This window comes from Peromyscus maniculatus, chromosome 4 (genome assembly GCF_049852395.1).
Source record: "Peromyscus maniculatus bairdii isolate BWxNUB_F1_BW_parent chromosome 4, HU_Pman_BW_mat_3.1, whole genome shotgun sequence".
Taxonomy (NCBI): Eukaryota; Metazoa; Chordata; class Mammalia; order Rodentia; family Cricetidae; genus Peromyscus; species Peromyscus maniculatus.
In genome coordinates, this window is record NC_134855.1 from 48,900,583 (window position 1) to 48,925,874 (window position 25,292).

The window sequence follows — 25,292 nt, forward strand, 5'->3', positions numbered from 1 at the left end:
AATAGCATTTCTTAAGATTTTTGTCAATGTTGGGCCACGGAGCTTAAGAAACAACACATACAACATTGTGAGCACTGTTCAACCAAAGAAAACATTTTCAAGACAGGAGACGGAATGTTCCTATTGGCGTTTTAAGGGCAGAAGGAGGACCTTAGTGCTGGGGACTGAAAAGTTAGGACAGACTACATATCCCAGCATACCTTGCTTCTATCAAGAGGACCACAATTCCCACAACCACGCAATGCGCCTGGTTGCCGGGGCTTGTAGTTCTCTGCGGGTGTTGCGGGCTCCGCCCCAGGATGTGAGGTGCAGTTGTCCAGCTTTTGCCAAAGCGGAAACACTTCGGGCCCCGCGGCCGGTGTATATCTGTTTCACCCGTCAGCTTAGGCTTTACACAAGGTAAGTACCTCCTCTGCCCCTCCCCGCCAGGCGGCCGCGCCTCCGCTTCTGTGAGCGACCGCGTCTCTGCGCAGCCGTTTGTCCCTGGGCTCTCGCCGTAGCGGCCTCCGCCCATCCCTCTTTGTGTGTCTGGGACGCCGCGGATCTGCGGTGGGGACAGTTGGAGAGGGACGTTCCCGGGAAGTTACCGGCCAGAGGAAGCTTTCTCCACCCCGCCACCTGACAGGTGGGTCGGCTGCGCTTCCCTCGAGGCCCCTTTGCCTCCGGTGGCCGCGTCGGAGGTCGCGGGGCCGACTGGCCCGCGATCGTTCTGACAGCGCCGGCCCTGGTGACTCAAGGCCCGGGGAGGCCACCGCGGCCCTGGGCATCACTTCGGGACCCTCCGCGGGAGACCGGAGCCTCGGGGCCTCGGGGCTTGCCCTGCACCGCCTGGCGGTCCCGGGACACACCCCAGCCCGGACCGCGTCCTCTTGGCCTTAAGCCCAGGGAGAAACTAATTCCTTAAGCTTTGCTTGGTTTTACGAATAAAGGTCGCTGCTGCTTAGGTCGGTAGCATGTCCAGGCACCTGGCGCGTGTGTGTGTTGGAGGTCGCTGAACATTGAGAGGTTTTTAACACCATTCTGGACACTTTCCTTTTCCCGGAGTTTTAAGAAAATGAACCTGTCAGTCACGGAGCAGAGGATGAGGGAGCTAGCTGATGACCCGCGAACAGACTAGTTACGGTTGACTGAAGATAGATTTCTTTAATCTAGATAGCAGGTAGGATTGGTATACTTGTTGACAGTCAGCCGTAAACAGAAAATAACCTAGAGTACAGAGTAATGTGTATGGAAGCTCTCTCCAACAGGCCTTACCATCCGAAGCTTTTCAGAGACCTGGAAAGGGTGGGTGAACAAACACTGGCTCTTGCTTTGTGAGTTTGTTCAAATGACTTGGCTGGGAGTATATGTAAGAGTGTATGTTATATGATTATATTAAAGGGATTTCCCTGTCACCTGCTCACCATTTTTTGTCCTCTGTCCTGTCAGCCTTTCTGGAGTACTATAATCAAGATTTCCCTTTTGCATTTACAGTAGGTGAATTTTGCCCCCTTACTAGCTTGCCCTTAATCCAAATTTATTGTGTTTCCTAAGAGAGCCTCCTAAGATTTTCAAGATGTTATTCGCCCAGTTCCCTAAATCTAAAACCTTTATTCCTGAAATTGTACTTAGAGAGACACTGACAGAGTAAACCAGCAATGTAGATAAGGTGTTCCTGGCTCCTCACTTACACTCAGCCCATAGGCTACCTTTCTAGTTCAGAAGGATCCTAGTTCACCACTCCTTCATAACAGTATGGAGTCATGTTCATGTTTGTAAGCCCATCTACTTTACACAGGATTCAGTTAGCCACTGTCATTCTGATGGTAAGACTGCCATGCTGTGAAGGTGACAGAAATGACTAAACACAGTCCCAGACTCAAATAGATGATAATCATATCAAAATGCTGTGAGAAGGTGTCAGGGTGGGAAAATATCATTTCATTTGATCGTTAGGGAACTTAAGAATTTTTAGGAATTTTCTTTTTAACCATTCAGTGTTTTTATCAAATTTCTTGGAACAAATGCATAAATCTCTGTTAATATTTTTGGTTTCATGGCTGAAGACTAAACATTCTTGCTATGTATGGCCCAGACTGCTTGGAACTCAAAATCTTCCTGCCCTGCTTCTGGAGAGCTGGGGTTACAGGTGTGAACCATCATATTCTGTTAAGACTTAAGTTTAATGCCAACCTGTCTTTTCGTTTTAAACACTAGTTATGACTTTTATTACCTAGTACTCAAATACAGAGTCATCAGAAACCTTTGGATCTGGGTGTTCTGGCTGACTCCTGTAACCCAGCACACCAGCGTCTGAGACAGGAGGATTACCATGAGGACATCCTAAGGCTACATCACGATTTCATGGCCAGCCTGGCTACAGAGGGAGACATTGTTAAATTTGGTCTTGGAGCATTAAAGCACTCACTGTGTGCTAGCTGTTGTGCTCAAGTTTTGGGTGATACTTGTTCATACATTTGTTTATAATTTTTGTTTTGTCTTAATGGTATGTATCTGTTTTTATTATTTAAAAACATACTTGTGTGTTCTCCTTAGGTAGCATTGAAATTCCTAGCTTCTTGGTACATTTTAAGTCTGCTACTTTTTTTAATCAGTGTAATGATGATTGTAAATGTTGGTGTGCTTTTTAAGGTCACAGCCATGTCGGACAAAAGTGAATTAAAAGCCGAGTTGGAACGGAAGAAGCAGCGTTTGGCCCAAATCAGAGAAGAAAAGAAGAGAAAAGAAGAGGAAAGGAAAAAAAAGGAAGTATGTTTGAGTCAATAAAACAAACAACCCCCTTCGTACATAAGTCCATCCTGTTTCAGGTGCTTAGACTTCCTGTGAGAACTGCAGGAGAGCAGCCGGTCCAGCAGCTGCTGCCGTCAGTGTAGCATTACCAGTGACTCTTACTCCAAAGCTAGGCAGATGAAAGTGACGGACAGGTACCGTAGGATACTCTAACAGGCCGGAAGCGGTCATATCAGTTGATGCATTCCTAAGTTTTGAGTTATGGAAATTGAATTTATTCATGTAGTCTTCTAAGGATATATTTTTATGCCAAGTAAGGTCATCTGCATTATAATACTTTATAAGATAACATGTATATGTTTATCATAATAAATTCATTATTCAGATACTTTGCTAATTTGCTAGAATGATATTATTAGCAAACTGAGCTATATATAACAATTTATTTGAGTAGAGGATATGCATGTACTTAACGTTTATCGTAAGTTAGTCATTAAAATATATTTACTGAGCAGTAGATTTGATAGTACCAAAAAGGTACTTTTATCTTCTGATTTTGCTTATCCCATACTGTAATCTATAAATATCACAAATATACATTAGCTCTGAGCTGGACATATTTCATTTGTCCTGCATTGACATTTACACATTAGTCCCTATTGCAGCTCTCCGGGCAGATTTGTTTACTTGTATTACAGATACATTTCAAATGGCCAATATACCATAACTTGCCCTACGTGTGCCTGCTGTACCAAGTTTATGTATGTAAATGCCAGGACCTCAACATGACTATTAAACGACTCTCAGGAGCTAGAGAAAGAGCATTGGCAGAAAAACAGTTAACACAGTGATTCAAAAGTTATGTGCAGCATTGCTAAGATACTTCAAAGGATGGTAATGAAGAGTTTCCTTCTTTTTTTCCTATAATTTCCCAAACCTTTCTGTGATATACAGAAAAAGGTTGAAGCTTTGCATTGGCTATTTGATTCACAGCTGACTGGCAGAGTCGATCCAAAGAGTATTTATAACATTAAACTGTTTGTGAGAACAAACTTGATTTTTATTTTTTACAGGTGGCCATAAGTGGCCTCTCAGGAATAATTACTACGTGATTGATATCTAACTTAAAATCTTTAAAACACGATGAGGCAGGAAGCAATGAGTCTACTATATTGTACACAGTGAGGGGTCAGCTGGATAACAGTATCTCTTTTGCTATATTTTGATGAAAATAAGTTAACATGACATAAAAAATATTGTGACTAACAAAATTCATTCAATATATGAGTAATAGTTGTTTACTTGACAAGCTTTTCACTGAAAGCTTGAGCTTTACTTGATATTTTATATGCTTTAAGTTTGTTGAAATTGTCCAGTGTAGCTAGAAGATTTTTCTAAAATTATATATAAATGGCTAAAATAAAAGCTGGGAGGTAGAGGCAGGCAGATCTCTGAGTTCTGAGTTTGAGGCCAGCCTGGTCTATAGAGTGAGTTCCAGGACAGCCAAGGCTACACAGAGAAATCCTGTCTTGAAAAACAACAACAACAACAACAAAAAGTTGGTAAAATTTTTCTAACATAAATGTTTTGTGTTACTAAAAATATAAATTTTGGTTTTAACCCATCCCAGCTATCTGTTTTTGTTACTGAAATAAGACCTGAAAGCTGGCCTTAGTGGTGTTTGCTTGTAACCCTAGCTACTTGGGAGGGTTAGATAGGAAGATCTCACAAGTCCCTAGAGTTGAGGCCAGCATGGGTAACACGGGGGGAAAAAAAAAAACCAGATAAAATAACGATAATGTCTAAACTTTTAAAACATGAGTGTTCTCTGGAAGATTTTTTAAAAATTACGCGCGTGTGCGTGTATCTGTACACATAAGTACAGGTGCCACAGGAGGAGTCCAGAAGAGAGTTGAACAGCTGGAGTTGAAGGTGTCGTGAGTTGCCAGGCCTGGGTGCTGGGGACTCTCAACCACTGAGTCATCTCTGCAGCTTCTCTGGGAGAGTTTTTGATAAATAGTCTATATAAATTCATTGAAATTTTATGTAGAACTTTAAAAATGTTTTTTCCAACAAATCAAATTGTCTATTACTTCCTTTTTATATCTTAAATTCCTCTAATTTTCCCCCTCTGTCACACTTATATCTAAGCTTTTGTACCACAGGGTTGGAAACTTCCATGATTCCTGTCCTTGGTCATTAGTTTCATACTATAGAGATTTGAAATTGACTGCTTTTTAAAGATGTATTTGATTCTTAAAAAGTTATTTACGTATTTTAAGACAGACTCTTGCATGTAACCTTGGCTGATCTGGAGCTTACTATGTAGACCAGGCTGTCCTTGAACTTGGGGAAATTCTCTGCCCACTGAATTCTGGGATTTCAGGCATGAACTACCATTCCTAGCCTTTTTGAAAATATACTTGTGGAGATGCCTTGATTATATAGAAACATGGATCCAATGAGAATGATTTATAAAAAGAACTTTATATTAAAAACTAATTTTATCCTAAAAGTTGACAGTTATAACTTTGTTTAAAAATATTTTTATAGCCGGGTGGAGGTGGTGCACGCCTTTAATTCCAGCACTTGGGAGACAGAGGCAGGTGGATCTCTGTGAGTTCGAGGCCAGCCTGGGCTACAGAGTGAGTTCCAGGAAAGGCGCAAAGCTACACAGAGAAACCCTGTCTCAAAAAAAAAAAAAAAATTTTTTTTTTTCCATATAGGGCTGGAGAGATGCCTCAGTGGTTAATTGTACTGACTGCTCTCTTTGAGGACTGGGTTTGATTCCCAGTACCTACATGGCAGCTCACAAACATTGATAGCTCCAGTTCTAGGGGGTCCAAAGTGAGCACCAGGCAAACATGTGGTGCACATACATAACATTCAAGTAAAACACCATACACATAATATAAATAAAAATAAAAAATTGAAATAAAATCTTTTTATAAATAGCAATGTGTCATATTATACATAAACTTGAGTTTTTAACTTAAAACATTTAGACTGATCAGAAGAAGGAAGCTGCTGTTTCTGTGCAAGAGGAATCTGATCTTGAAAAAAAGAGAAGAGAAGCTGAGGCATTGCTTCAAAGCATGGGGCTGACCACAGACTCCCCTATTGGTAAGGATCTGACTGTATCTGTTCATGGGAGACAGGCAGATAGATATTCTGTCGGGCTCAGACAGAGCTGAGCTCAGTGCATTGGTTTGATATCATTTGCATATGGTCTTTGTAGTATATAGTTACTTTATCTGTTTGAGAAATCAAGATTAATACCTACTAACACATACCAAGCTATGAAACTGAATTTTCTTATTTAAATCAGTAATTTACTGTGCATCGTACTGTGTTAAAGATGAGTATTTCCTAATTTTAACTGTGTATTCCTTTTTGTAGGTTAGGAAAGGTATACCAAGTCAAAGTTAATATTACTAGTACTCACAAGCAAATGAGAAGGAAGAGAAATTTATAGTATTCTCTCAGAGCAGTTAGAGACATAATACTGGCTGCTTCTTTGCTAGTCATTTCACTTGGCTTTGTCCTTTTCCTGGGTCATTCATTTTGATAGTTATATTAGACCAATAGGCTGCATAGAGATACTGGGACAATTAGAAAGCATTTAATGCTTACTTAAGTAATAATAGTTCTGTGTTGGGTGCTGCTGTGGAGAATGTATTGTAGTGTGGCAATGACCTTTATCCTTTAGGGACCTGGCATTTCAAGGTTAGTTTTTGAGCTAATGTCTTTGTGTGTTTGTGTATGTGATGTGTGTTTGTGTGTATGCAGGTAGGTGTCCATGCATGTAGAAGCCAAAGATAACCTTGGTATGGTTCCTTGGGTGCTACCCACCTTCCTGACCTCGGGCTCTCAGAGTAGACTAGGCTGCTGGCCATTGAGTGCAGGGATCCACCAGTCTCCATCTCCCTGCCTGGGACCGCAAGCACATGCCACCAGGCTGGTTCTGGGGCTAGACCTCAGGTCCTCATGCCGTGCAGCAAGCACTCGACCAATGGAACTATCTCCTCAGCCGTGTTTCCAGGTTGTTGGGGTTTGTTTTGGGTTTTGGGTTTAGTTTTTGTGACAGGATTTTCTGCCCAGTCTGACCTTGAACTCACAGTCCTCTTGCCTTGGCCTCCTGAGTGCTGAGATCACAGGTGTGTAGGCTAATTGCATCTAGCCTAGGGGACATAGACCAGAGCAGTAACAGAGTGACTGCCGTGTGCCTGTTGTGGAACTTCACTGTCCTTAGTGAAGCTGGTATTTCTAACGGTTGTAAGATGAAAGGCTAATTATTCTTAGCATCTGTTGATTGTTACTTCTTCCTGCTCCTATTTTTCTTACTGATAGAATTTGAAGACTGCAGCACATTAACTTTTATGTCTTTAATAATCCTGTGCTATATACTTTGGTTTTATAACAAATTAGTTAGATTTTTTTCATTGTTACCCTAGTAACTGAACCACATCACTTACTAGTGGCGCCGTCCTTGAGGGGTCTTGTGTTTTATTTCCTGTGCCGTTGGGTTTGGCTTTCTTCCATGATTTTTTCCTTCCCTGTCCCTTTTGCCCCCTTGGACTTCCATTTCACTTGCTCACATGTCTTCACTCATAGCCTACCTCTGTTGTTGGTTCTTGAGAGATGTGGGCTGGACAGGCTTGCCCTCTTTCTTCATTTCTAATTCTCCTTCCTATCCTAGAATGTAACCACTCTTGTGAATTTCTAGAATGTATAGGTTCTTTGGGTCCATCTTCTGAGTGCTTGTATCTCTAATGTTTCTCATATTTGTGTGTGTTTAACCCTGATAACATTGTATTGTTTAATTGTTTATTCCATGTTGCTCCATACATGCCTGGTTATTTTTAACCCTGTATTGTATTCCCTTGTGCGTTATATTTTATTTCTCTGGTTCCCTACTGTGCACTGAGGTTGCTTCTGTCTGCTTTAATGCCATAAGCAACACTGCAAAGAATGTAGTCCTGCCCTTTGAAGGACAGAAACGTTTCTCTGGGGACATGTCCAGGAATTGACTTTGCTGTGATGTTTTGTATAGGCTTACTTAGGTTCTGCTTATCAGTCTCAAGAGTGGCTACAATTGCTTACCCTCGTGTGTCTGTATTATCAGTGAATATTATTCAAGTTTCTAATTTTTGCCAACTTCATGGGCATTTCTGTTGTTGTGATAAAATTTCCTGACAAAAAGCAACTTAGGGAAGAGTTTACTTTAGCTCACAGTTCCCAGTCACAGACTGTCAAAGAGAGGTCAGGTGGCAGGAACTCAAGCCAGCCCGTCCCATCACATCCACAGCCAAGAGCAGAGCAAAGTGCGTGCATGCTGCTCGCTTGCTCACTTGCACTCAGCCCAGTGTTCCTGCTTTTACACAGTTCAGAAGCCCCTGCCTAGAGAGTGGTGTCACCCACATCAGTTAACTTCATCAAGACAGTCCCCCACAAACAAGCCCACAGACCAACGTAATGTAGACAGTGCCCCATCACAACTCTTCCCAGGTGATTCCAGGTTGTGCCAAGCTGACAATTAAAGCTAACCATCAGAGGTAGTAATAAATCCAACATGTTTTAATACATACTTACCTGGTAACTGTCAGTCATTCAGCTTTTCTTCTCTGGGATTTGCACATGTGTGTTCTTTTGCTTGTTTATTATTGAGGTCTTTATCTTTTGATTTGTAGGACTTTTGTTGCATGGTTTAAAAACAAACAGCAAACAACCTTCTCCTAATCGGTTACCTGCTGACTCTATTCTTAATCTTTATTGAAAAGAGCCTTTCATTTTATGTAGTCACGTCTACCGGTTACCTTCTGTCTTGATCTTGCTGTACAGCCCTGTCAGGAATTTGCTGTGTAGACCTGGCTACCCAGTGTCTGTAGGCTTTCAGTGTGTATAGATGGGAAAGGGGAGCCTTTCCACAGAAGAAATGTGAGCCAAGACATGAAAGGGTGCTCAGAGAAACAGCACATGGTTCACTTTGCCTGGATGGCAGGGTAGGCAGAGAAAGGATATTGGAAATGAAGGCTGAGGCTGACTTGGAGGAGCTATGGGGAGACAGTTCACAGGTTTTACCTGGGAAGCGGTATGATCAAAGCTCTTCTTATCAGCTCTAAGTTGTTGGGGTTTTTGTTTTGGGGATTTTTTTTAGCTTTTTTTTTTTTTTTTAAGGTGTGTGAGTGTTTCACCTACATGCATGTATATGTACCACATGTGTGCGTTAGAGGCCAGAGAGGATGTAGAATCCTGTTGTTCAAATTTCTAAATGGTCCTATAATTAAAAAAAAAAATTCAAGAGCCAGATATCAGGGTGAAAGCTGAAAGATCAGAAAGCAGAACAGCCAGCCACTAGTTCTTACCTCTACAAAATCCTCAGCATAAAGAGAGTGAGTTTCTGTTTCCTCACCCCTTATATATCTTTCTCTGCCCTGCCATATTACTTCCTGGGATTAAATGCATGTGTGCTTCCCAAGCAGAGGCATGAGATCGCAAGTTCTGGGATTAAAGGTGTGTACCACCACTGCCTGGCTCTGTTTCTCTCCTATACTGGATCAATGTAATGTAGCCTAGTGTGGCCTTGAACTCACAGAGATCCAGATGGATCTCTGCCTCCCGAGTAATAGGATTAAAGGTGTGTGCCACCACTGTCTGGCCTCTGTGTCTAATCTAGTGGCTGGCTGTGTCCTCTGATCCTCAGGCAAGCTTTATTAGGGTACATAGTATATCACCACAGGATCCCCCAGAACTGTAGTTAGGGGTGGTTGTAAACCACTGTGTAGGGGTTGGGAACTGAAGCAAGGTTCTCTGGAAGAATACTAAGTGCTCTTCTTTTCTTTCTAACTATTTTCTATTTTGAGACAGGGTCTCTCTATGTAGTCCTGGATGTTCTGGAACTCACTAGATAGACAGCCTGCCTCTACCTCCTAAGTGCTAGGATTAAAGGTTGGCTTCTTTCTTTGTAATGAGGGCTTAGGTAAACATTTTACATAGCCATAATCTCATTATAAAATTAATAGAGGATAAATTTATAGTTATTTATATTTAGAATTCCCATAAATTTGACTTCCCTTTTGAACCGTGAAAACAGTTTGAAACATTGATTTTTGAAACTCAAATTCCTATTGTTTATTTTTACACATTTTTAAGAAAAATCTTATCCATCCACTCATTCATTCAAAAAATATTGAGAACTTTTGATAAACCAGCCTTAGGGATGGACTTCTGAGTATAGACAATAGCCTTGCAGAGTTCCTGTAGCAGGGCTGGATTATCATGCTGATATGTCAGAGGGAAGCTGGGCTGCATTAAATAGTGTGTTCAGGAAGAGCTGTGTGAGTGAGAACAGAATAATCAGAAGGAGCCCAGCATGCTAAAGCTTCGAGTAGGAGCAACCCAGGAAGAGAGAATAGTGAGCACCCAGTCCCTGGTAGATCCAGGCTTAGCCAGGAGGAGAGAATAGTGAGCACCCAGTCCTTGGTAGATCCAGGCTTAGCCAGGAGGAGAGAATAGTGAGGGCCAAGTCCCTGGTAGATCCAGGCTTAGCCAGGAAGAGAGAATAGTGAGCACCCAGTCCTTGGTAGATCCAGGCTTAGCCAGGAGGAGAGAATAGTGAGGGCCAAGTCCCTGGTAGATCCAGGCTTAGCCAGGAGGAGAGAATAGTGAGCACCCTGTCCTTGGTAGATCCAGGCTTAGCCAGGAGGAGAGAATAGTGAGGGCCAAGTCCCTGGTAGGTCCAGGCTTAGCCAGGTGGTTGCGGTGTCATAAGCCAGAGAGAAGCAGAGTGAAGTGGGTAGAGGCCAGGGGATTTAAAGCCGAGGGTAGGATAGAAAAGCTTTATTTTTAACAAAATCAAAACAAAACAAAAAACCTTTACTAACCTTTAAGAAAACAAAACAAAAACAAACTCCAATATAACTATGATTAGCTTAGGAAAATGGATGTACATCTTCAAAGTATTTCCTGTTAACAGAGACTTAAAGAATCTAAACATCAAAGGTTTAAAAAAAATCCAGAATCTGGTATAAGCCAAGAAAGTCCATTCATACTTCAGGTCCTTCTCCAAGAACAGCATTGTTGTATTACTGCCACTTAACAGAAGGTGATCGGATTTAGCCACCCTTCTTCCTCCCACTGGAGCTTCAAGCTCTGAGATGGCTGCCGGCGTCATATCGACAAACTCCTCAGATCCTAGAACACACAAGAGTCCCATTTCCACTCTTCCTCTGTGTGAGCTCTTGATCCTGTGCGCTTGTGCACACGCTCTAATGGCAGGAGCTGTGAAGTCAGTGGCAGCTTGGCAACAGGAGCCATGCTGACAGTCTGGAGGGCTATGAGGATTTAAGCCAAGACTTCCTTCAATAGAGACCGCACTCATCCGAACTAACTGGGCTTCAGCCGTGGATTTTGTAGCCTCTCTTAGATGGCTTGAGTTTTGAATGTTAACTCCGAGGCAAGTTGAGTCAAATAAAAATATTGCTAAGTCAGCTGTTCCTAGCCAGTAACAAGCTGATTTTGTCTCAAGCAGAACTGGAAAAGAAATGATTTGTGGGGCTGCCTCCCGCGCTGCCTTTTCTGTTTAGTAGAGTCACTTGGTCCTGGTAATTAGGGGGGTGGCTTACACGCCAGGGAGAACTGAATGACATCGGTCCTTTGCTTCCGCCTTTCCATAGGAGGAACTCAGGGAAAGACCTCAGCCTCCAGGCTTGCACAGCACTCCCCCTTACTGGCCAGACTGGCTTTAAAAATCTCTTCTTTATGCCACTGTTTGGTCTACGTGTAGACATGAGAGAAAGGGGGAGAATGAAGGTAAAACAATATTGTTCATCTTCAAACCGTTTGTTTGATGTTTTTGCTACACTAAACTATGGAAAGACTGTAAATAGCTATGCCTTTTCTTTTTAATGAAAATGTATTTCATGAATGTGAATGGTTACTGAAAGATTTTAACTTTTTTAGTATTGATTTTTCTTTTATGAGTGTTTTACCTGCATGTATGTATGTGCACCATGTGCATGCCTGCTGTCTGTAGAGGTCAGAAGAGGGTGTCAGCCACCATGTTGGTGCTGGGAACTGAACTGGGACTCTTCTGTGGCCTGGTTAGAGTTAGTGTTGCTGTGATGAAACCCCATGACCAAAGCAACTTGGGGAGGAAAGGGTTTATTAAAGCCTTATGCTCCCACATCACTATTCCACTGAAGGAAGTCAGTCAGGACAGAAACTCAAACAGGATAAGAACCTGGAGATGAGCCGATGCAGAGGTCATGGAGGGGTACTGTTTACTCTCTTGTTCCCCAAGGCTTGCTCAGCCTGTTTTCTTATAGAACCCAGGACCACCAGCCCTCGGTGGCTCCACCCACAGTGGACTGGGTCCTCCTCCATCAATCACTACTTAAGAAAATGCCCTACAGGCCAGCCTGCCTACAGCCTGATTTTGTGGAGACATTTTCTCAATTGAGGCTTCTCTCTCAGATGATTCAGCCTCTGTCAAGTTGACATGAAACTAGCCAGCACATTTTGTTAGAGCATCAAGTTCTCCTGACTACTGAGCTGTCCCTCTGTCCCCAGTGTCCTCTGATTAAATACAACCTTACTGTCTGACATGAGAATATTAGGATTTTTAGCCGCCTGTAAGAGCAGAAAGTTAGATCTGGCCAAAATAGAACAGATTAGAGCACCAGTAAGCAGGCTTTGAGAAACAACTTAAGTGTCATTGCCTTCATTTAAATCATTCAAAAATTTAAATAATGTAAACGCATATGAAATTGTGTTTACCAAAAGGGCATAAGCTGATTACACAGAATTAAGAATATCTTTCAATAGCTGCTGTGGCCTGGACTGTGATTAAGATTTTATCCTTTCCATTTGCTAGTCACATCACTACATGTTTTTCCCTTCTTATTTCTAGACTTTTCCATCTCTTAGCTAATTTAACACAATGAAACCAATAAAGGGCTAAACACACTATGGTGATCTTTAAATAGTTAAGCAAAAGTGGGGCAGGGATGAGAGGACAGGAGGATGGCTCAGCAGGTAAGATTGTATAACTCTAGCAGGAGACTTGGGCTAGGTTCCCAGCACCCCTTAGGTAGATCACAACTACCTGTAATTCCAGCTCCAGGGGATCTGATGCCCTCTTCTGGCCTCTCAGTACACCTGCATTCATGTGCACATACTGCCACATAAACATACACATAATTAAAAATCTTAAAAAATAATTAGGCAAAATGCATTTCAAAAACCTTAAACATACACTTATAACCCAATGTTAGTGCCCAGTGCTCATTTGTAATTTGTCACGAAGAGTACAAAATATGGATAAAGCTGTTGTTGGGTTTTTTTGGGTTTTTGTTTTGTGTTTTTCAATAATCTACAGTTTCAAACAAACAAACAAACCCAGAGGCTGGAGAGATGGCTCAGCAGTTAAGAACAGTTGTTACTCTTGCAGAGGACCCAGGTTTAGTTCCTGGACCCACATGGTAGCTCACAATCATTGTAACTCCAGTTCCAGGGGATGGGACTCCTTCTGACTTCTGAGGACACCAGAAAAACATGATAGTTTTTTTACAAGTCCAGTTTGTATCATGACGTAGTATATGGATACTTGTTTTCTTTTCTCTATAAAAATTTCTTGAATCATTATCAAACATATTTAAGGTTTACTGTTCAAAACTCTTTAATATGATTTTCCTTTGTTCCCCTCCTTCTCCTCCTCCTCCTCCTCCTCCATATCACTAGTAAAATATCCCATCATATTTGCTGGTAGATTATTACTTATTTGACCATTTGGCTGGGTTTTGTCTGATACTCTTGAGAGCAGGATCACTCACATTTTTATTCCTGGTGTCAGTGCAGGCTAGACCTTAAATATTGGTTCAGTTTTTAAGATCATGTCTTTCTACTTGGGAAGACCAAACAAAAGACACCCTCTTTAAGACACTGTAGACAAATACATAGCAGAACTGAGATTTGGATATTTCCTAAAATAAATGTTTTAACTTTTAAGTAACCATATCTAAGGAACTAGGTTTAAGCACAGCATTGCTGGTTAAGTATTGTTTTATTGTTTTCCCCTCTGAATTTTCGTGTAAGTTTTGGATTTTTTTTTTTTTTAAGTTTTGGATATTTTAAATCAGATTTTTAGAGAGAACCCTGTCCATGTTGCCAGGTCATTTTTTTTTTTATTTTATAATTTAATTTAATTTTACATATCAGCCACAGATTCCCCTGTCCTCCCCCATGCCAGGTCATTTTTTTAAGTGTAGCCTAATTTTTAATTTTTTTATTTCATGACAAAGAATGTTGGTTCTTTATGATTTTTTTTATTTTGTTTTGTTTTTTGAGACAGGGTTTCTTTGTGTAGTCCTGGATGTCCTGGAACTCACTCTGTATATCAGGCTAGCCTGGAGCTCAGAGATCTGCCTGCCTCTGCCCCCTGAGTGCTGGGATTAAAGACATGTGCCACCACCACACAGCTCTTTATATTTTAATACTACAAAATTATTTTTATTAACTTTGTATAAAAAATTAATACTTGGCCAGGCATGGTGGGCCAGGCCTTTAATCCCAGTACTCAGGAGGCTGAGGTAGGCAGATCTCTTGTGAGTTTGAAGCCAGCCTGGTCTACAGAGCAAGTTCCAGGACAACCAGGGCTGTTATACAGAGAAACCTTATCTCAAAAAACAAAACAAAACAAACAAAGAAAAATTTAATTCTCTAATGCTCTAAATTATATTGAAGAAAACATTCTTAATATTAATATTCATAGCTGGGCGGTGGTGGCACACGCCTTTAATCTCAGCACTTGGGAGGCAGAGATAGGTGGATCTCTTGAGTTTGAGGCCAGCCTGGTCTACAGAGGGAGTTTCAGGGCAGACAGAGCTACACAGAGAAACCCTGTCTCAAAAAACAAAACAAAACAACAAAAACACATTAGTATTATCAGAAGAGAGGTATTATAAATGGAAAAATTAGTATTTCAAAGGTTAATTTTTGTTCTTGTTTTTTGAGACAGGGTTTCTCTGTGTAGCTTTGCGCCTTTCCTGGAACTCAAAGGTTAATATTTAAAGTAATGTTTCTTAGAAGGACAGAGAAAGCAGAGAGTGTAAATGTTAAGCCTAGGCTGGGAGCATGTGTCCATCCACAAGGGGGCATGATGTGTGAGTAGTGTGTGTATTGATTGATGTGCCAGCCGAGAGACCTCACAACGTTGGGTTGTCCCAGAAGCCTGTGCTTTCCATTCACCGTCTCTGCCAACATTCTCAATCCCTGCACTCACCTTTCATGGCTGCCTACTTTTTCTATGCTCTTCTTCCTGGCAAAAGTCCTTTTCCCAGAGTTTATTCTACCACAAACCATTCTTCACCTCTGAAGCTTCTGTGAGTAGTTGACCAGAGTTAGTGTTAATTTTAAATCTAAGTGCATTTTTAGGTTTTTATGGTTACAAATATTATAGATATTTCTTCACTGACCAAACACTGTAATGTTAATTTTATATCCTTGGAAAGCCAAGGTCTTAGGGGGTGAGGAAAAGCCTTCTTGACAAAGCTTTCGTCCTAGAGAATGGAACAGTTACTCCTTTCAGGATTACTGTGTGATCAGTGAGGCTGTGGTGTGGTGGTTTCATTTTCAGTTGGCACCTCTCTGGTTCTCAGAGAAAGGAACAAGTGCTCTCTTTGCTATGAACTTCTGTGAAGTTACATCCATTAGCATTATCTCATGTTATGACGATGCAAAACCTGTTATTGGCTGTTTTATCAACAGAACTTGAAATAAAGGTAATCTGATCAAATCACTGTCTTGATAAGCAAGTCATATTTTAAATACTCAACAAAAGCTACATATTAATGGCTTATGATATTTCAAAGCTAGTTATATTTACAAGCCATGGTTTCAAATGAATTCCAGAAGTGAGTCTTTTCTAAGACTTGGTATCTAATGGGTTCAGGGGCTTTCTCCGCCTTGAATGTATGTTTTCACTATTTCAGTGATTCGTTGATGTCTGAGAGGACAGTGGCATTGCCACGTTGCATAGTTACTGTATTCTGTCATTTCTTCTGAAACTAATTGAGCTACAGTGTAGTGGTCAATTAATGTTCCCATTCCCTTGTTTTCTATTAGCTGCCACCCTTGGGTAATAGTAGTGATTTGCATTCTCCAGACAGTCCCTTCTGAGGTACTTTATTTACTATGATAAGATGAAGTTAGTCAGCTAGATAATGCTTAGACTTTGTTATGTGTCCTCTCCATCACTTGGCTTTACACTGCCCTGAGCACTGGGAGCACATGGCTGAGTCACCATGGGAATTTGGTAGTTCTGTCAGTCTTGATTTTTTTCTGAAACATTCATTTCAGAACTAGGTTAATGGATCTATTTATGTACGTGTAATTACTATTTAACCTATTTCTAAGGAATTTTGCTGACATTTTTAATGCAGTCTTCACAAAGTGATTTATTATTGAACTTATTGAGTAGAATCATTGATACTTGAAATCACCAGAAAGAGGAAAAGACAATGAAAATGGAAAATATTTCTGATGCTTCCCAACAGAGAAGTAGATTAATAGTAGCTTTACTATTTTCCTCAGTCTGTCTAGTATGTATCTGTAAAAAAAATAGTTTCTCAGTTATGAAGTTCTATGTACACTATGAAGAACGTAGACTTTCTATTTTGAAGCTCTTTGGTATGGAAATACAGTGCCTCACTCTGATTTACTAAACATGTATTTGTGTTTACAGCACAGTAGACAAGCAGCTGTCACACACTGCCATTCCTGTGTGCAGCTGGAGCTTAGAGTAGAGAAGCCTCCCAGTGAGGGCACAGGAAGACAAGGAGAGGACCGGGAGAAGCGAAAGGGTTTCGACCTTGTTACTTGACTTTAGATACATTCCTTTTCAGCTATACTGAATTATACATGCAGTACCTAACACAGTGTCAACCATAAGTCAGTCAAGTTCATGTGGTTGCATAATTGTTTCTGTTACATTTAATCATAATGTTAGAAACACTGACTTTGTTTTTGCTATTGGTTGGAATACAAGCAAGAATTAACCCCTATTAGCTCAGAAAACAAGCATTCTAGCTATGGCTTTTCCCCTGTATATTACTGATTATAAAACTAGGAATTTACCTTCTGGTTAGTAGATATTAAGAGAAGTCAGTGCAACATGAAATGTGTTGGTCACTTAATGTTGCACACTGAAAGATTATTTTAAAAAGATACTTGGTATTGGGGACATTTATGGTAAAAATTTAACCAGAAGATGGCAGTGATGAGCCTCCTATACTTCCTGCTACGGTAATCAAAAAGTTTACAAATGTCCTAGCATGAAATGTGCACGTTAACTGCTGTTACATGGTGTTGAACATTGGAGAAAAACAGTTGCTATTGCTTTATAAACTATGAAGAATGTATGTTTTCTCTAAGAAGGGATTAAGACTATTTTGGGTGTCTGTATCTTTGTCTGTACGTTCAGTTTTTTCTGAGTACTGGGGTAAGAAGTTACCATACATCTTGCCGTGTGTAATTTGCATGCGTTGCTTTATGTTATGCATCATGTCTAGAAGGCATGCAGTTTTATGTCTGGCCTGTTTGCATTTCCCATCCACATTGCTGGAAACGAATGAGCGTTTTAAAGGAGCCATCCCTTTAGCTGTATGGTTTCTCTAAGTTGTCTCTCTTCAATGGAGAGAAATGGACTGATTTTAAATACAAATTTTTTGAGGCACCAAGGATTAAATCCAGGACCTTGCACATGCTCGGCAGGCACTGAGCTACGTCCCCAGCCCTAAAATGGTTTGAAAGAAAAATTATTAGACAGAGATTAATATTTTAAAACAAATCTTAAAAAACCAGAAAGTCAATTACTTGAAGCATATTTCAAAGTTTTAATTTTGAGAGGGTAATCACAGTTAACACATAAAATAGGATTGTCTTACAAGAGTGACATTAAAAAAGTGAGAAGGAATGTTCTCCTTTGAAATTAGTGGCCGCCTTTCGTGATGGACAAGATGAAGATACATCTTTCCATAATCTTGCCCTTTAAACATAGAAAGCCTGAGTGCATCTTGGCAGAGAAATTGCATGAGTCCTCAGCATGGTTGTTAACTGTCTTTTTACCTTTCTTCCTACTGTTCATTTTCACCCATCTATTTCTGTTGTTTGATTTCTTATCAGTTTTCCCTTTTTTGTTAATTGCTTCATGTTGAATTATCTTTGAAATACTGCAAGCTCTCATTGTAGTAACAGCAGATACCTGTCTGTTTCACTGTTCAGTCCCTCCTCCCATGTCTCCATCCTCCAAATCTGTGAGCACACCAAGTGAAGCTGGAAGCCAAGACTCTGGAGATGGCGCTGTAGGATCTAGGTATGTAATTCTTTATCAATATTTTATTGATAGAACAGAATACATTCAGAATGCCAAGTGCTGTTAGTGCTTGAGCAGGAGCCTAAATATTTGTGTTGACTTAGGATTTACTTCTTAAAATCTGAACAGCATAGAATTTCTCTTGTAAACTGGGGTAAATTGTTGCAACAGTATTTTAGCTGTCACACGTTAGTAGTAAATAGTTAAGTAGTTTTTATGATAATTTATATTAAAAATAGAGGTGTTCATGAATTTAAATTTTTCTGCTTAAACAAATGTACTGGTTATTATGTGACTGTTTTGACTACAAATAGTATAGAACATCTTTGTTGTACTTAATTTCCCATTTGCTAATTGAACGTTGAAACAATTCAATTAAGCAGCTCAATTCTGTTCTGTTAAGTAGCTGATTCTGTTAAATAAGATAAAAAATAACCATAATATAAAATGTCAGAGCTGGGTAGTTAAAAGCACTTGCTGATCTTGCAGAGGACTTGGTTTAGTTCCTAGCATCCACATCTGCCAGCCCACAACCATCTGTAACTATAGTTCCAGGGCATCCAACCTCTTCTGACCTCTTTGGGCACTGCACATACTTTGTACACATACAGACAAACAAGGTACACACACATGCACATAATAAAATTGTAAAATAATGCATAAAAGGTCAGTGTTAATGAATTACTGCCAAGGAAACACTGATTTACTTGCAGTTTTATTGAGCTTATGTCTGCCTCATAAAACCATTTCGTGTTTGTTTTAGGACTCTACATACATGTTTAAACTTGTTTTTCAGAAATTCAGTAATATTTCATCTTTTTTCCTAAAGGATATATTATCGATTGAGGAAAGTATTATCGATTCTTCCTGTGTCCTGCTTGTACATGGCAGTTGGCAAGTTTTTATTTACCAACACCCCCTTTATTACAGTTGAAGCAAGAGTAAACACAGCAGGTCAAAATCCACAGTTGATTCAGAATCCTTATTTCAGGCCAAAGTTAAATCTCCTCCTCAGAAAAACATCTTAGCATTGTAGCTCAGCAATAAGGACTTCCCTAGCATGTGCAGAGCCCTGGCTGTCAGACCCAGCACTACAAGAAAAAAGGTTATTAAACTTCTCATCTTCTTTTTTCCCTGTGTGCATGTGTGTGCATGTGTCCCTCTGATTAAAGATAAAGATAGACAATTAACTCTGAGAGAGAAAACAAACAAACAAAAACCTCACAACAAACCCTGCAAAGAAAAGGGGCTGGATGGTCCAAAAGTCAACACTAAATTCAGCTCTGAAATAACAATTAAAAGATACAGAAGTGGGCTGGAGAGATGACTCAGTAGTTAAGAGCATATATTGCTCTTGCAGAGGACCTAGATTTGGTTTCCAGCACCCTCACTGTGATACAACCATCTCTAGCTGCAGTTCCAGAGACTCTGATGCCTTCTTCTGATCTCTGCTGGTATCAGGCACACATGTGCTGCATAGACATACATGCAGGCTAACACTCATACATGTAAAAATAAAATCTAAAATAAAAGGTACAGAAAGCTTGCCAGCTTGAATCTGAGATATGCTTTCCAAAAACAACAAATCTAGCAGTACAGTTGTTGCAGGTAAATGATAACTCTCATTTAAGAAAACAATAAAGCTTTCTTTTGACAAGTAATATTACTCTATAAAATATATATTGTGAAGGCAATTTTATCTAAATTAATTTTTAGGGCTACAGCTATTTGGTTTATGCTTCTATGCTTTTTGCTTTTGTTTCTAAAACAGGGTCTCACCCATGTAGCCCTGGGTGGCTTGGAATGCACTCTGTAGACCAGGCTGGCCTCGAACTCAGAGACTCACCTGCCTCTGCCTCCTGAGTGCTGGGATAAAAGGTGTGTGCCACCATGCCTGGCATTTCCACACCCTTCTGTACAAATATGTCAGTATTCCTCTAAATATCGAATAAGCATTCGTTAATAATAAATCACTGGTATTTTCAAGTGAAAGGGTTTTTTTCTCTTCTTCAACCAACATTATAACAGTGAAAATATTTCTCAACCTAAGTTACTGTATTTTCTAAATTCCTTAGTATTACATATTATCTTTATTTAAATAATCTATACTTTGAGTTCATTGGTCCTGGCTCCAAATAGGAAAAGAGGGTATTTTAGAGCATTGTCAGTAAGTTTGCTGTGAAAGGGACTGTGTAACACTGACTTAATTTTTAAAGCTAATGTGAGTTAAAAAGTGTCATCCTCCATGAATAACCTAGAAACTACTAGAGATGTGTTAGGCTATTGTAAACTGGGAGGAAGTACTGGTGAGAAAACTATTTGTGTGGGGAACAAATAGATTCGTCACATTGCCAGCTTTGTCTGAGTTACTGCAGATTACCACATAAGATAGATTCTCTGCTTTCACAGAATGCCAATCTAGTGATTGTATCATTAGCTTGAAGATGCTTTTTCAAAATGCTCAAAGGAGATTATATGTATCTTGTACTTAATGTAAAGTGTATTTTATGACTTACTGTAAAATAAGAAAATAAGTAACTTGATAACTTTACAGATGTTTGTTTTCAATTGAGAAAGAAAACAGTTTTTATGTAAGTTTAGCAGAAAAGAAAAGAACTTTTACATCTTAATTCAGTAGTGAAAGCACTGACTCACCTGGAAATAACTTTCAAGAGGGCTGTTTGTCCATTTTACACATACAAATAGAAACCTGCATTTTGTTGATTCAGCTCCAAGTTCCAGAATTTGTAGATGTTTAAAAAAGTAGTAAAATAATGCATGTCTAAATACATGGCGTTTAAATGGACTACTTGGATCTGAAAGTGAAGTGAAACCAGCTCATACTGAGCAGAATGCTAATGGAGGAGTGAGAACAGATGTCACAGGAAATGCATAAAGATGTGTGAGGTGGACCTGGACACTCACCTGCATTGTTGGCCAGGGTGGTCTAAGATTAGTCCACACAAAGAACAGGAGACAATAAGAGTCAACATTAGAACAGAGGATACTGTTGAATAACTCTTTTTAAATGATAAAAATTTCTATTGGCATTGCTGATAATTTACAAGTAAGTATAAAAGGATGAGCTGGTCAGTTTTGCATGTTGGATGTTACATTTCATTGTTTACTTTCTTAATCACTTTTGTTCTAAAATTTAAGTGATGGTTATTCAGCTAGGTAGTCCATGCTTACTCCTTTTTTTTTTCCATTTTTGATCAGTTTACTTCTAAGAATTAGGATTGTACTTTATATGTCTAAAGAACCTTTTAGTATATATAATCACGTATTTTGAATGGTGTATTTTTTAGTACTGGCTATATTCTGAAATGAAGTTTTGCTCATTTTAGACTAAAATGACATTCTCAACAAGGAGGTCTATGTTATTGGTCAGCTAGCGCCCTTTTATAATGTAGAGGCTGTTGACAGACATTCCGTGGAGACCATCTCATCAGACTGCTTTGGTTTAACAAAGCCTGAGTTTGTTACTGTTCGTTGCTCAATACAAAGTAGGTCTTCACTGGGCCCTCTTTTCTTCGTTGCATACATACAGCCCTGTTTAAAATCCCAAGATCTCTCCTCATAAGAGGAAGGATTCCTCTTATTTCATTTTTTTATTGATAAATTATGCAGGCAAGCTGAGAAATCATTTGTTGTATTAAAAATTATAGAACTAAAACTAGGTGTGTCTTCTATAACTTGTATAAATGAGAAGCAAATATCCCACAAAATGCTAGTACTAAATGTAGAACTGTACTTAGCCTTTGTATGGAGCTGTGAACATTGTAAGTTCACATACAAGAATGCCAATGTGATAAAGTACCTTTTGTTCTGATAAAGAGAGATTTATCTTAGGTGGAGAAGATTAGATATAAGATATTTACTTACCCAGGCAGTGATGAAACAGCATTGACTTTGTTAGGATTGAGATTCTCCCAAAGTTAGGGAAGTCCTTTGGGAAGGGAAAAATCTCTTTTTTCCTAGAGGCAGAAATCTTTAGTGCTTTTCTAAAGCAGTGACATGTAAGCCCAAGGCAGTGCTTAACCCATGAATTACAGCAAGGTCACACTTTGGAAACGTTAGCTGTTCGGTATCCCAGTGGAATAGTCTTGCTTTTCTTACCAAAAGGCTTATGTGTTGACTCATTTCCTTTACCAACATGGCCATTTCCTGCACACATTTAAAGCTTTGGGCAAGATTAGAATGTTAACTATTTTCACTAATCTTTTTTTTTCATTAGGAATCTTAAAACTCCTTTTAACTCTTTGATAGCCTGTTTTGTTTACCATCCATAAATAATGTATATTTGGTTTGTGTGCCTTTTTGTGCAGTACTAATTTCCCACATTCCGAAGATACATAGAGTTATTCTGGATTATGTACCTGCATCCTTAACCACCTTGATTCTTCCTGTGTGCACTAGAGCACTGGAGTGATACCTAGTATGAGGGCTTTGGTCTGGTCTCACTAACCAGCACACGTAGTTCTTAGTTGTGAATAGTACTTTCGCATTAGCTGTTTATAGACTGCATTTGCCTGACTAATGTCTGACCTTTTTCACTAATGCTTCATGGCTGTCCTACAACCGTTTAGGACGCTGCACTGGGACACAGACCCATCCGTTCTTCAGCTCCACTCAGAGTCCGATTTGGGGTATTGCATAGATTTGTTACCTTCTCTCTTTAATAGTTCATTTGCTTCTTTGTGAAACTGTCCTGATTTTTACTCTGCTTAAGTTTCTAATAGTATATCTAGTTAAGACAAGAGTTATGTTTTACTCTGACATCTCATTTATTCTTTTAATTGAATAATTAATCATTGTAATTAAATCTTTTCTGAGTTACTTGATATGAAAATTAATTTTTCTATAATAAAATTAATCAGTGAGTCTAAAGTCCTGAAAGGAACAAGCTACATTAGTCTCTATACTCTGGCCCCGGATTTCTGTGTATTAACTTACTGTGTCACTGACTCATTCATTTATTCTAGGCTCCAATACAAAAATAAAAAATAAAAAAATACTTGCTGTGGCCATTGTACCTGACTAAGATAGCTCTTTTCCCTTGGTAATCTGCAGCTTCTGAAATATGCAGCCATATACTTGAGCATTGCATCCGAAGCAAGAGTACATATAGAAAACGTCTGTGGGCTTCTGCCAGCAGACCTCTCTCTGCTACACTAGTCTTCTCCCTCTCCCTTCCCACTGGTTCCTTATTTTCAGTAAATGTAGCTTTTGGAGAAGTGAGGCGTTTCACTTGTCCTTCTATAAAGTCTTAGAATTTAAAAAAAAAAAAAATGTTTTCTTTTGCTATTGGGTTTATTATGCTTTCATGTTAGTAATTTGTTCCTAATACTGTTAGCCTATCCTCCTTTTCTTTCTAGGTAAGCGAGTGGTTTATTCTTTAATGGTTTGTATCTTCATACTTAAGAAGTATGAAGTTCTAATTTCACACTTTACTCTTACACTGCTCTAGATTGCTTCAAGTATCCTTAAATTTTGCCATTTAATTTTTTGAAGATACTTCCCCCCCCATAACTCAGTTATTCCTAAAGTAGAAAACTCAGTAAAAATGTTTTATGGCTCACATGTAGTACCGTAGAGCAAGAATTTTTTTTTTTTTTTTAATTTTCTTTATTTGAGATAGTGTCTCATGTAATCCAGGCTGGCCTCAAACTACTGAAGCTTATACTCCCATCTCCCAAGTACTGGGATTACAAATGTATGTCATCATGCCTGGCTCACAAATTAATTTTTTCAGTGTGTTAATTTTATTCCATTTTTTGTAAAGAATCTAATATAGTGGTTAAATTAAATAGAAAATGTTTATATTGTTGTTCGAATCTTAGATGATCTTTTAATTAAAAAAAAAAAAAAAAAAAAAAAACCAGAGCCAGATATCAGGGTAAAAGCTGAAAGATCAGAGAAGCAGAGCAGCCAGCCACTAGTTCTTACCTCTACAAAATCCTCAGCCTAAAGAGAGTAAGTTCCTGTTTCTTCACGCCTTATATACCTTTCTGTGCCCAGACATCACGTCCTGGGATTAAAAGCATGTGTGCTTCGCAATACTGGGATTAAAGGTGTGTGCCACCACTGCCTGACTCTGTTTCCAGTGTGGTCTTGAACTCACAGAAATCCAGACAGATCTCTGCCTCCCGAGTGATAGGATTAAGGGTGTGTGCCACCACGCCTGACCTCTATGTCTAATCTACTGGCTGGCTCTGTCCTCTGATCTTCCAGCAAGTTTATTAGGATACACAGTATATCACCACATTATATGTATTAACAGTGACATATATTGGAAAAGATATGTTTATGAAATGTGAGACATTTATTCCAGATACTAGGGAAGTTGCAACAATGTTTATATTGGATATCTTTTCAAGAGAATTTCATGATTAAGAACTTTTAACAGTTGGAAAGCATACTTTAGTTTAAATACCTAATAACCAAGTGAAAGTTCCCAGAACAGCTAAAAAGAGGTATTTTTTTTCTTTCTTTCAACTCTCCTGCTATTTCCTGCATTTCATTCAGTCAGAAGTGACTTCTGTAGTTTGATTATATGCAAGAAACCTGTTACTTTAGGCTTAGAATATTTCAATCTTAGTTTGTCCACCATGAATCACAGACAATATTGACTATGTAGAGATTGAAAAAATTAAATAATTTATTTTACAATCCACACAGATGTGATTCTAGTGTCTATCAAATGTAAGAAGTAGAAAAATGGCTGTCAAGATGGCTGGGCCATGCCAGCCTGGCCACTTGAATTCAGTCCCTGGAACCTATCGAAAGGTGATGGAGAGAAGTGACTCTCAGAGTTGTCCTCTGACCACGCACACGCACGCACACATGCATGTACAGACACTTAAAACACTTGTTTAAAGAGAGAAAGTTTCAACAGAAACCTACTTTTCAGTCTTAAAGTCAAAACCCAGCAATGGTGTGGAACTAACAAGGGCTGGGTGAGGCATTTGACTCTTGAAGAAAGTCTGGAATCCTAATTGTTAGTTCTTACAACCTACCTACCATCTTTAGCAGTCCATTCTGAAACTCCTAGTCTCTCAAACTGTTACTGCTTACACACTTACCCTAAGAAATGACACTACTTGCCTTTTGAAAATGAAACATAAGTGCCCTGAGCAAATCAGAAATATCTTCGGTCTGTACCAACCACCTTCTAATCCTTTTGCTAAAA

At 39.4% G+C, this 25,292-nt stretch overlaps 1 protein-coding gene across 8 annotated transcripts in view; it reads left to right on the plus strand.

The window, feature by feature from the left end:
- Positions 1–214: 214 nt before the first annotated feature.
- Positions 215–25,292, plus strand: part of Dync1i2 (dynein cytoplasmic 1 intermediate chain 2) — a 53,736-nt gene continuing 28,658 nt past the window's right edge. Inside the window, exons 1-6 of one of the 8 annotated variants that reach the window (XM_015987846.2) lie at positions 262–399; positions 2,632–2,748; positions 5,736–5,853; positions 17,210–17,227; positions 18,010–18,100; positions 22,690–22,749. In XM_015987846.2, the coding sequence (XP_015843332.1) occupies positions 2,641–2,748; positions 5,736–5,853; positions 17,210–17,227; positions 18,010–18,100; positions 22,690–22,749 (395 nt within the window). In that variant the 5' untranslated portion in view covers positions 262–399; positions 2,632–2,640. Of the gene's footprint in view, positions 626–717; positions 1,160–2,631; positions 2,749–5,735; positions 5,854–17,209; positions 17,228–18,009; positions 18,101–22,689; positions 22,750–25,292 lie in introns of those variants that run through there. The other 7 variants (XM_015987838.3, XM_015987859.3, XM_015987852.3 and 4 more) reach the window with 7 other exon arrangements.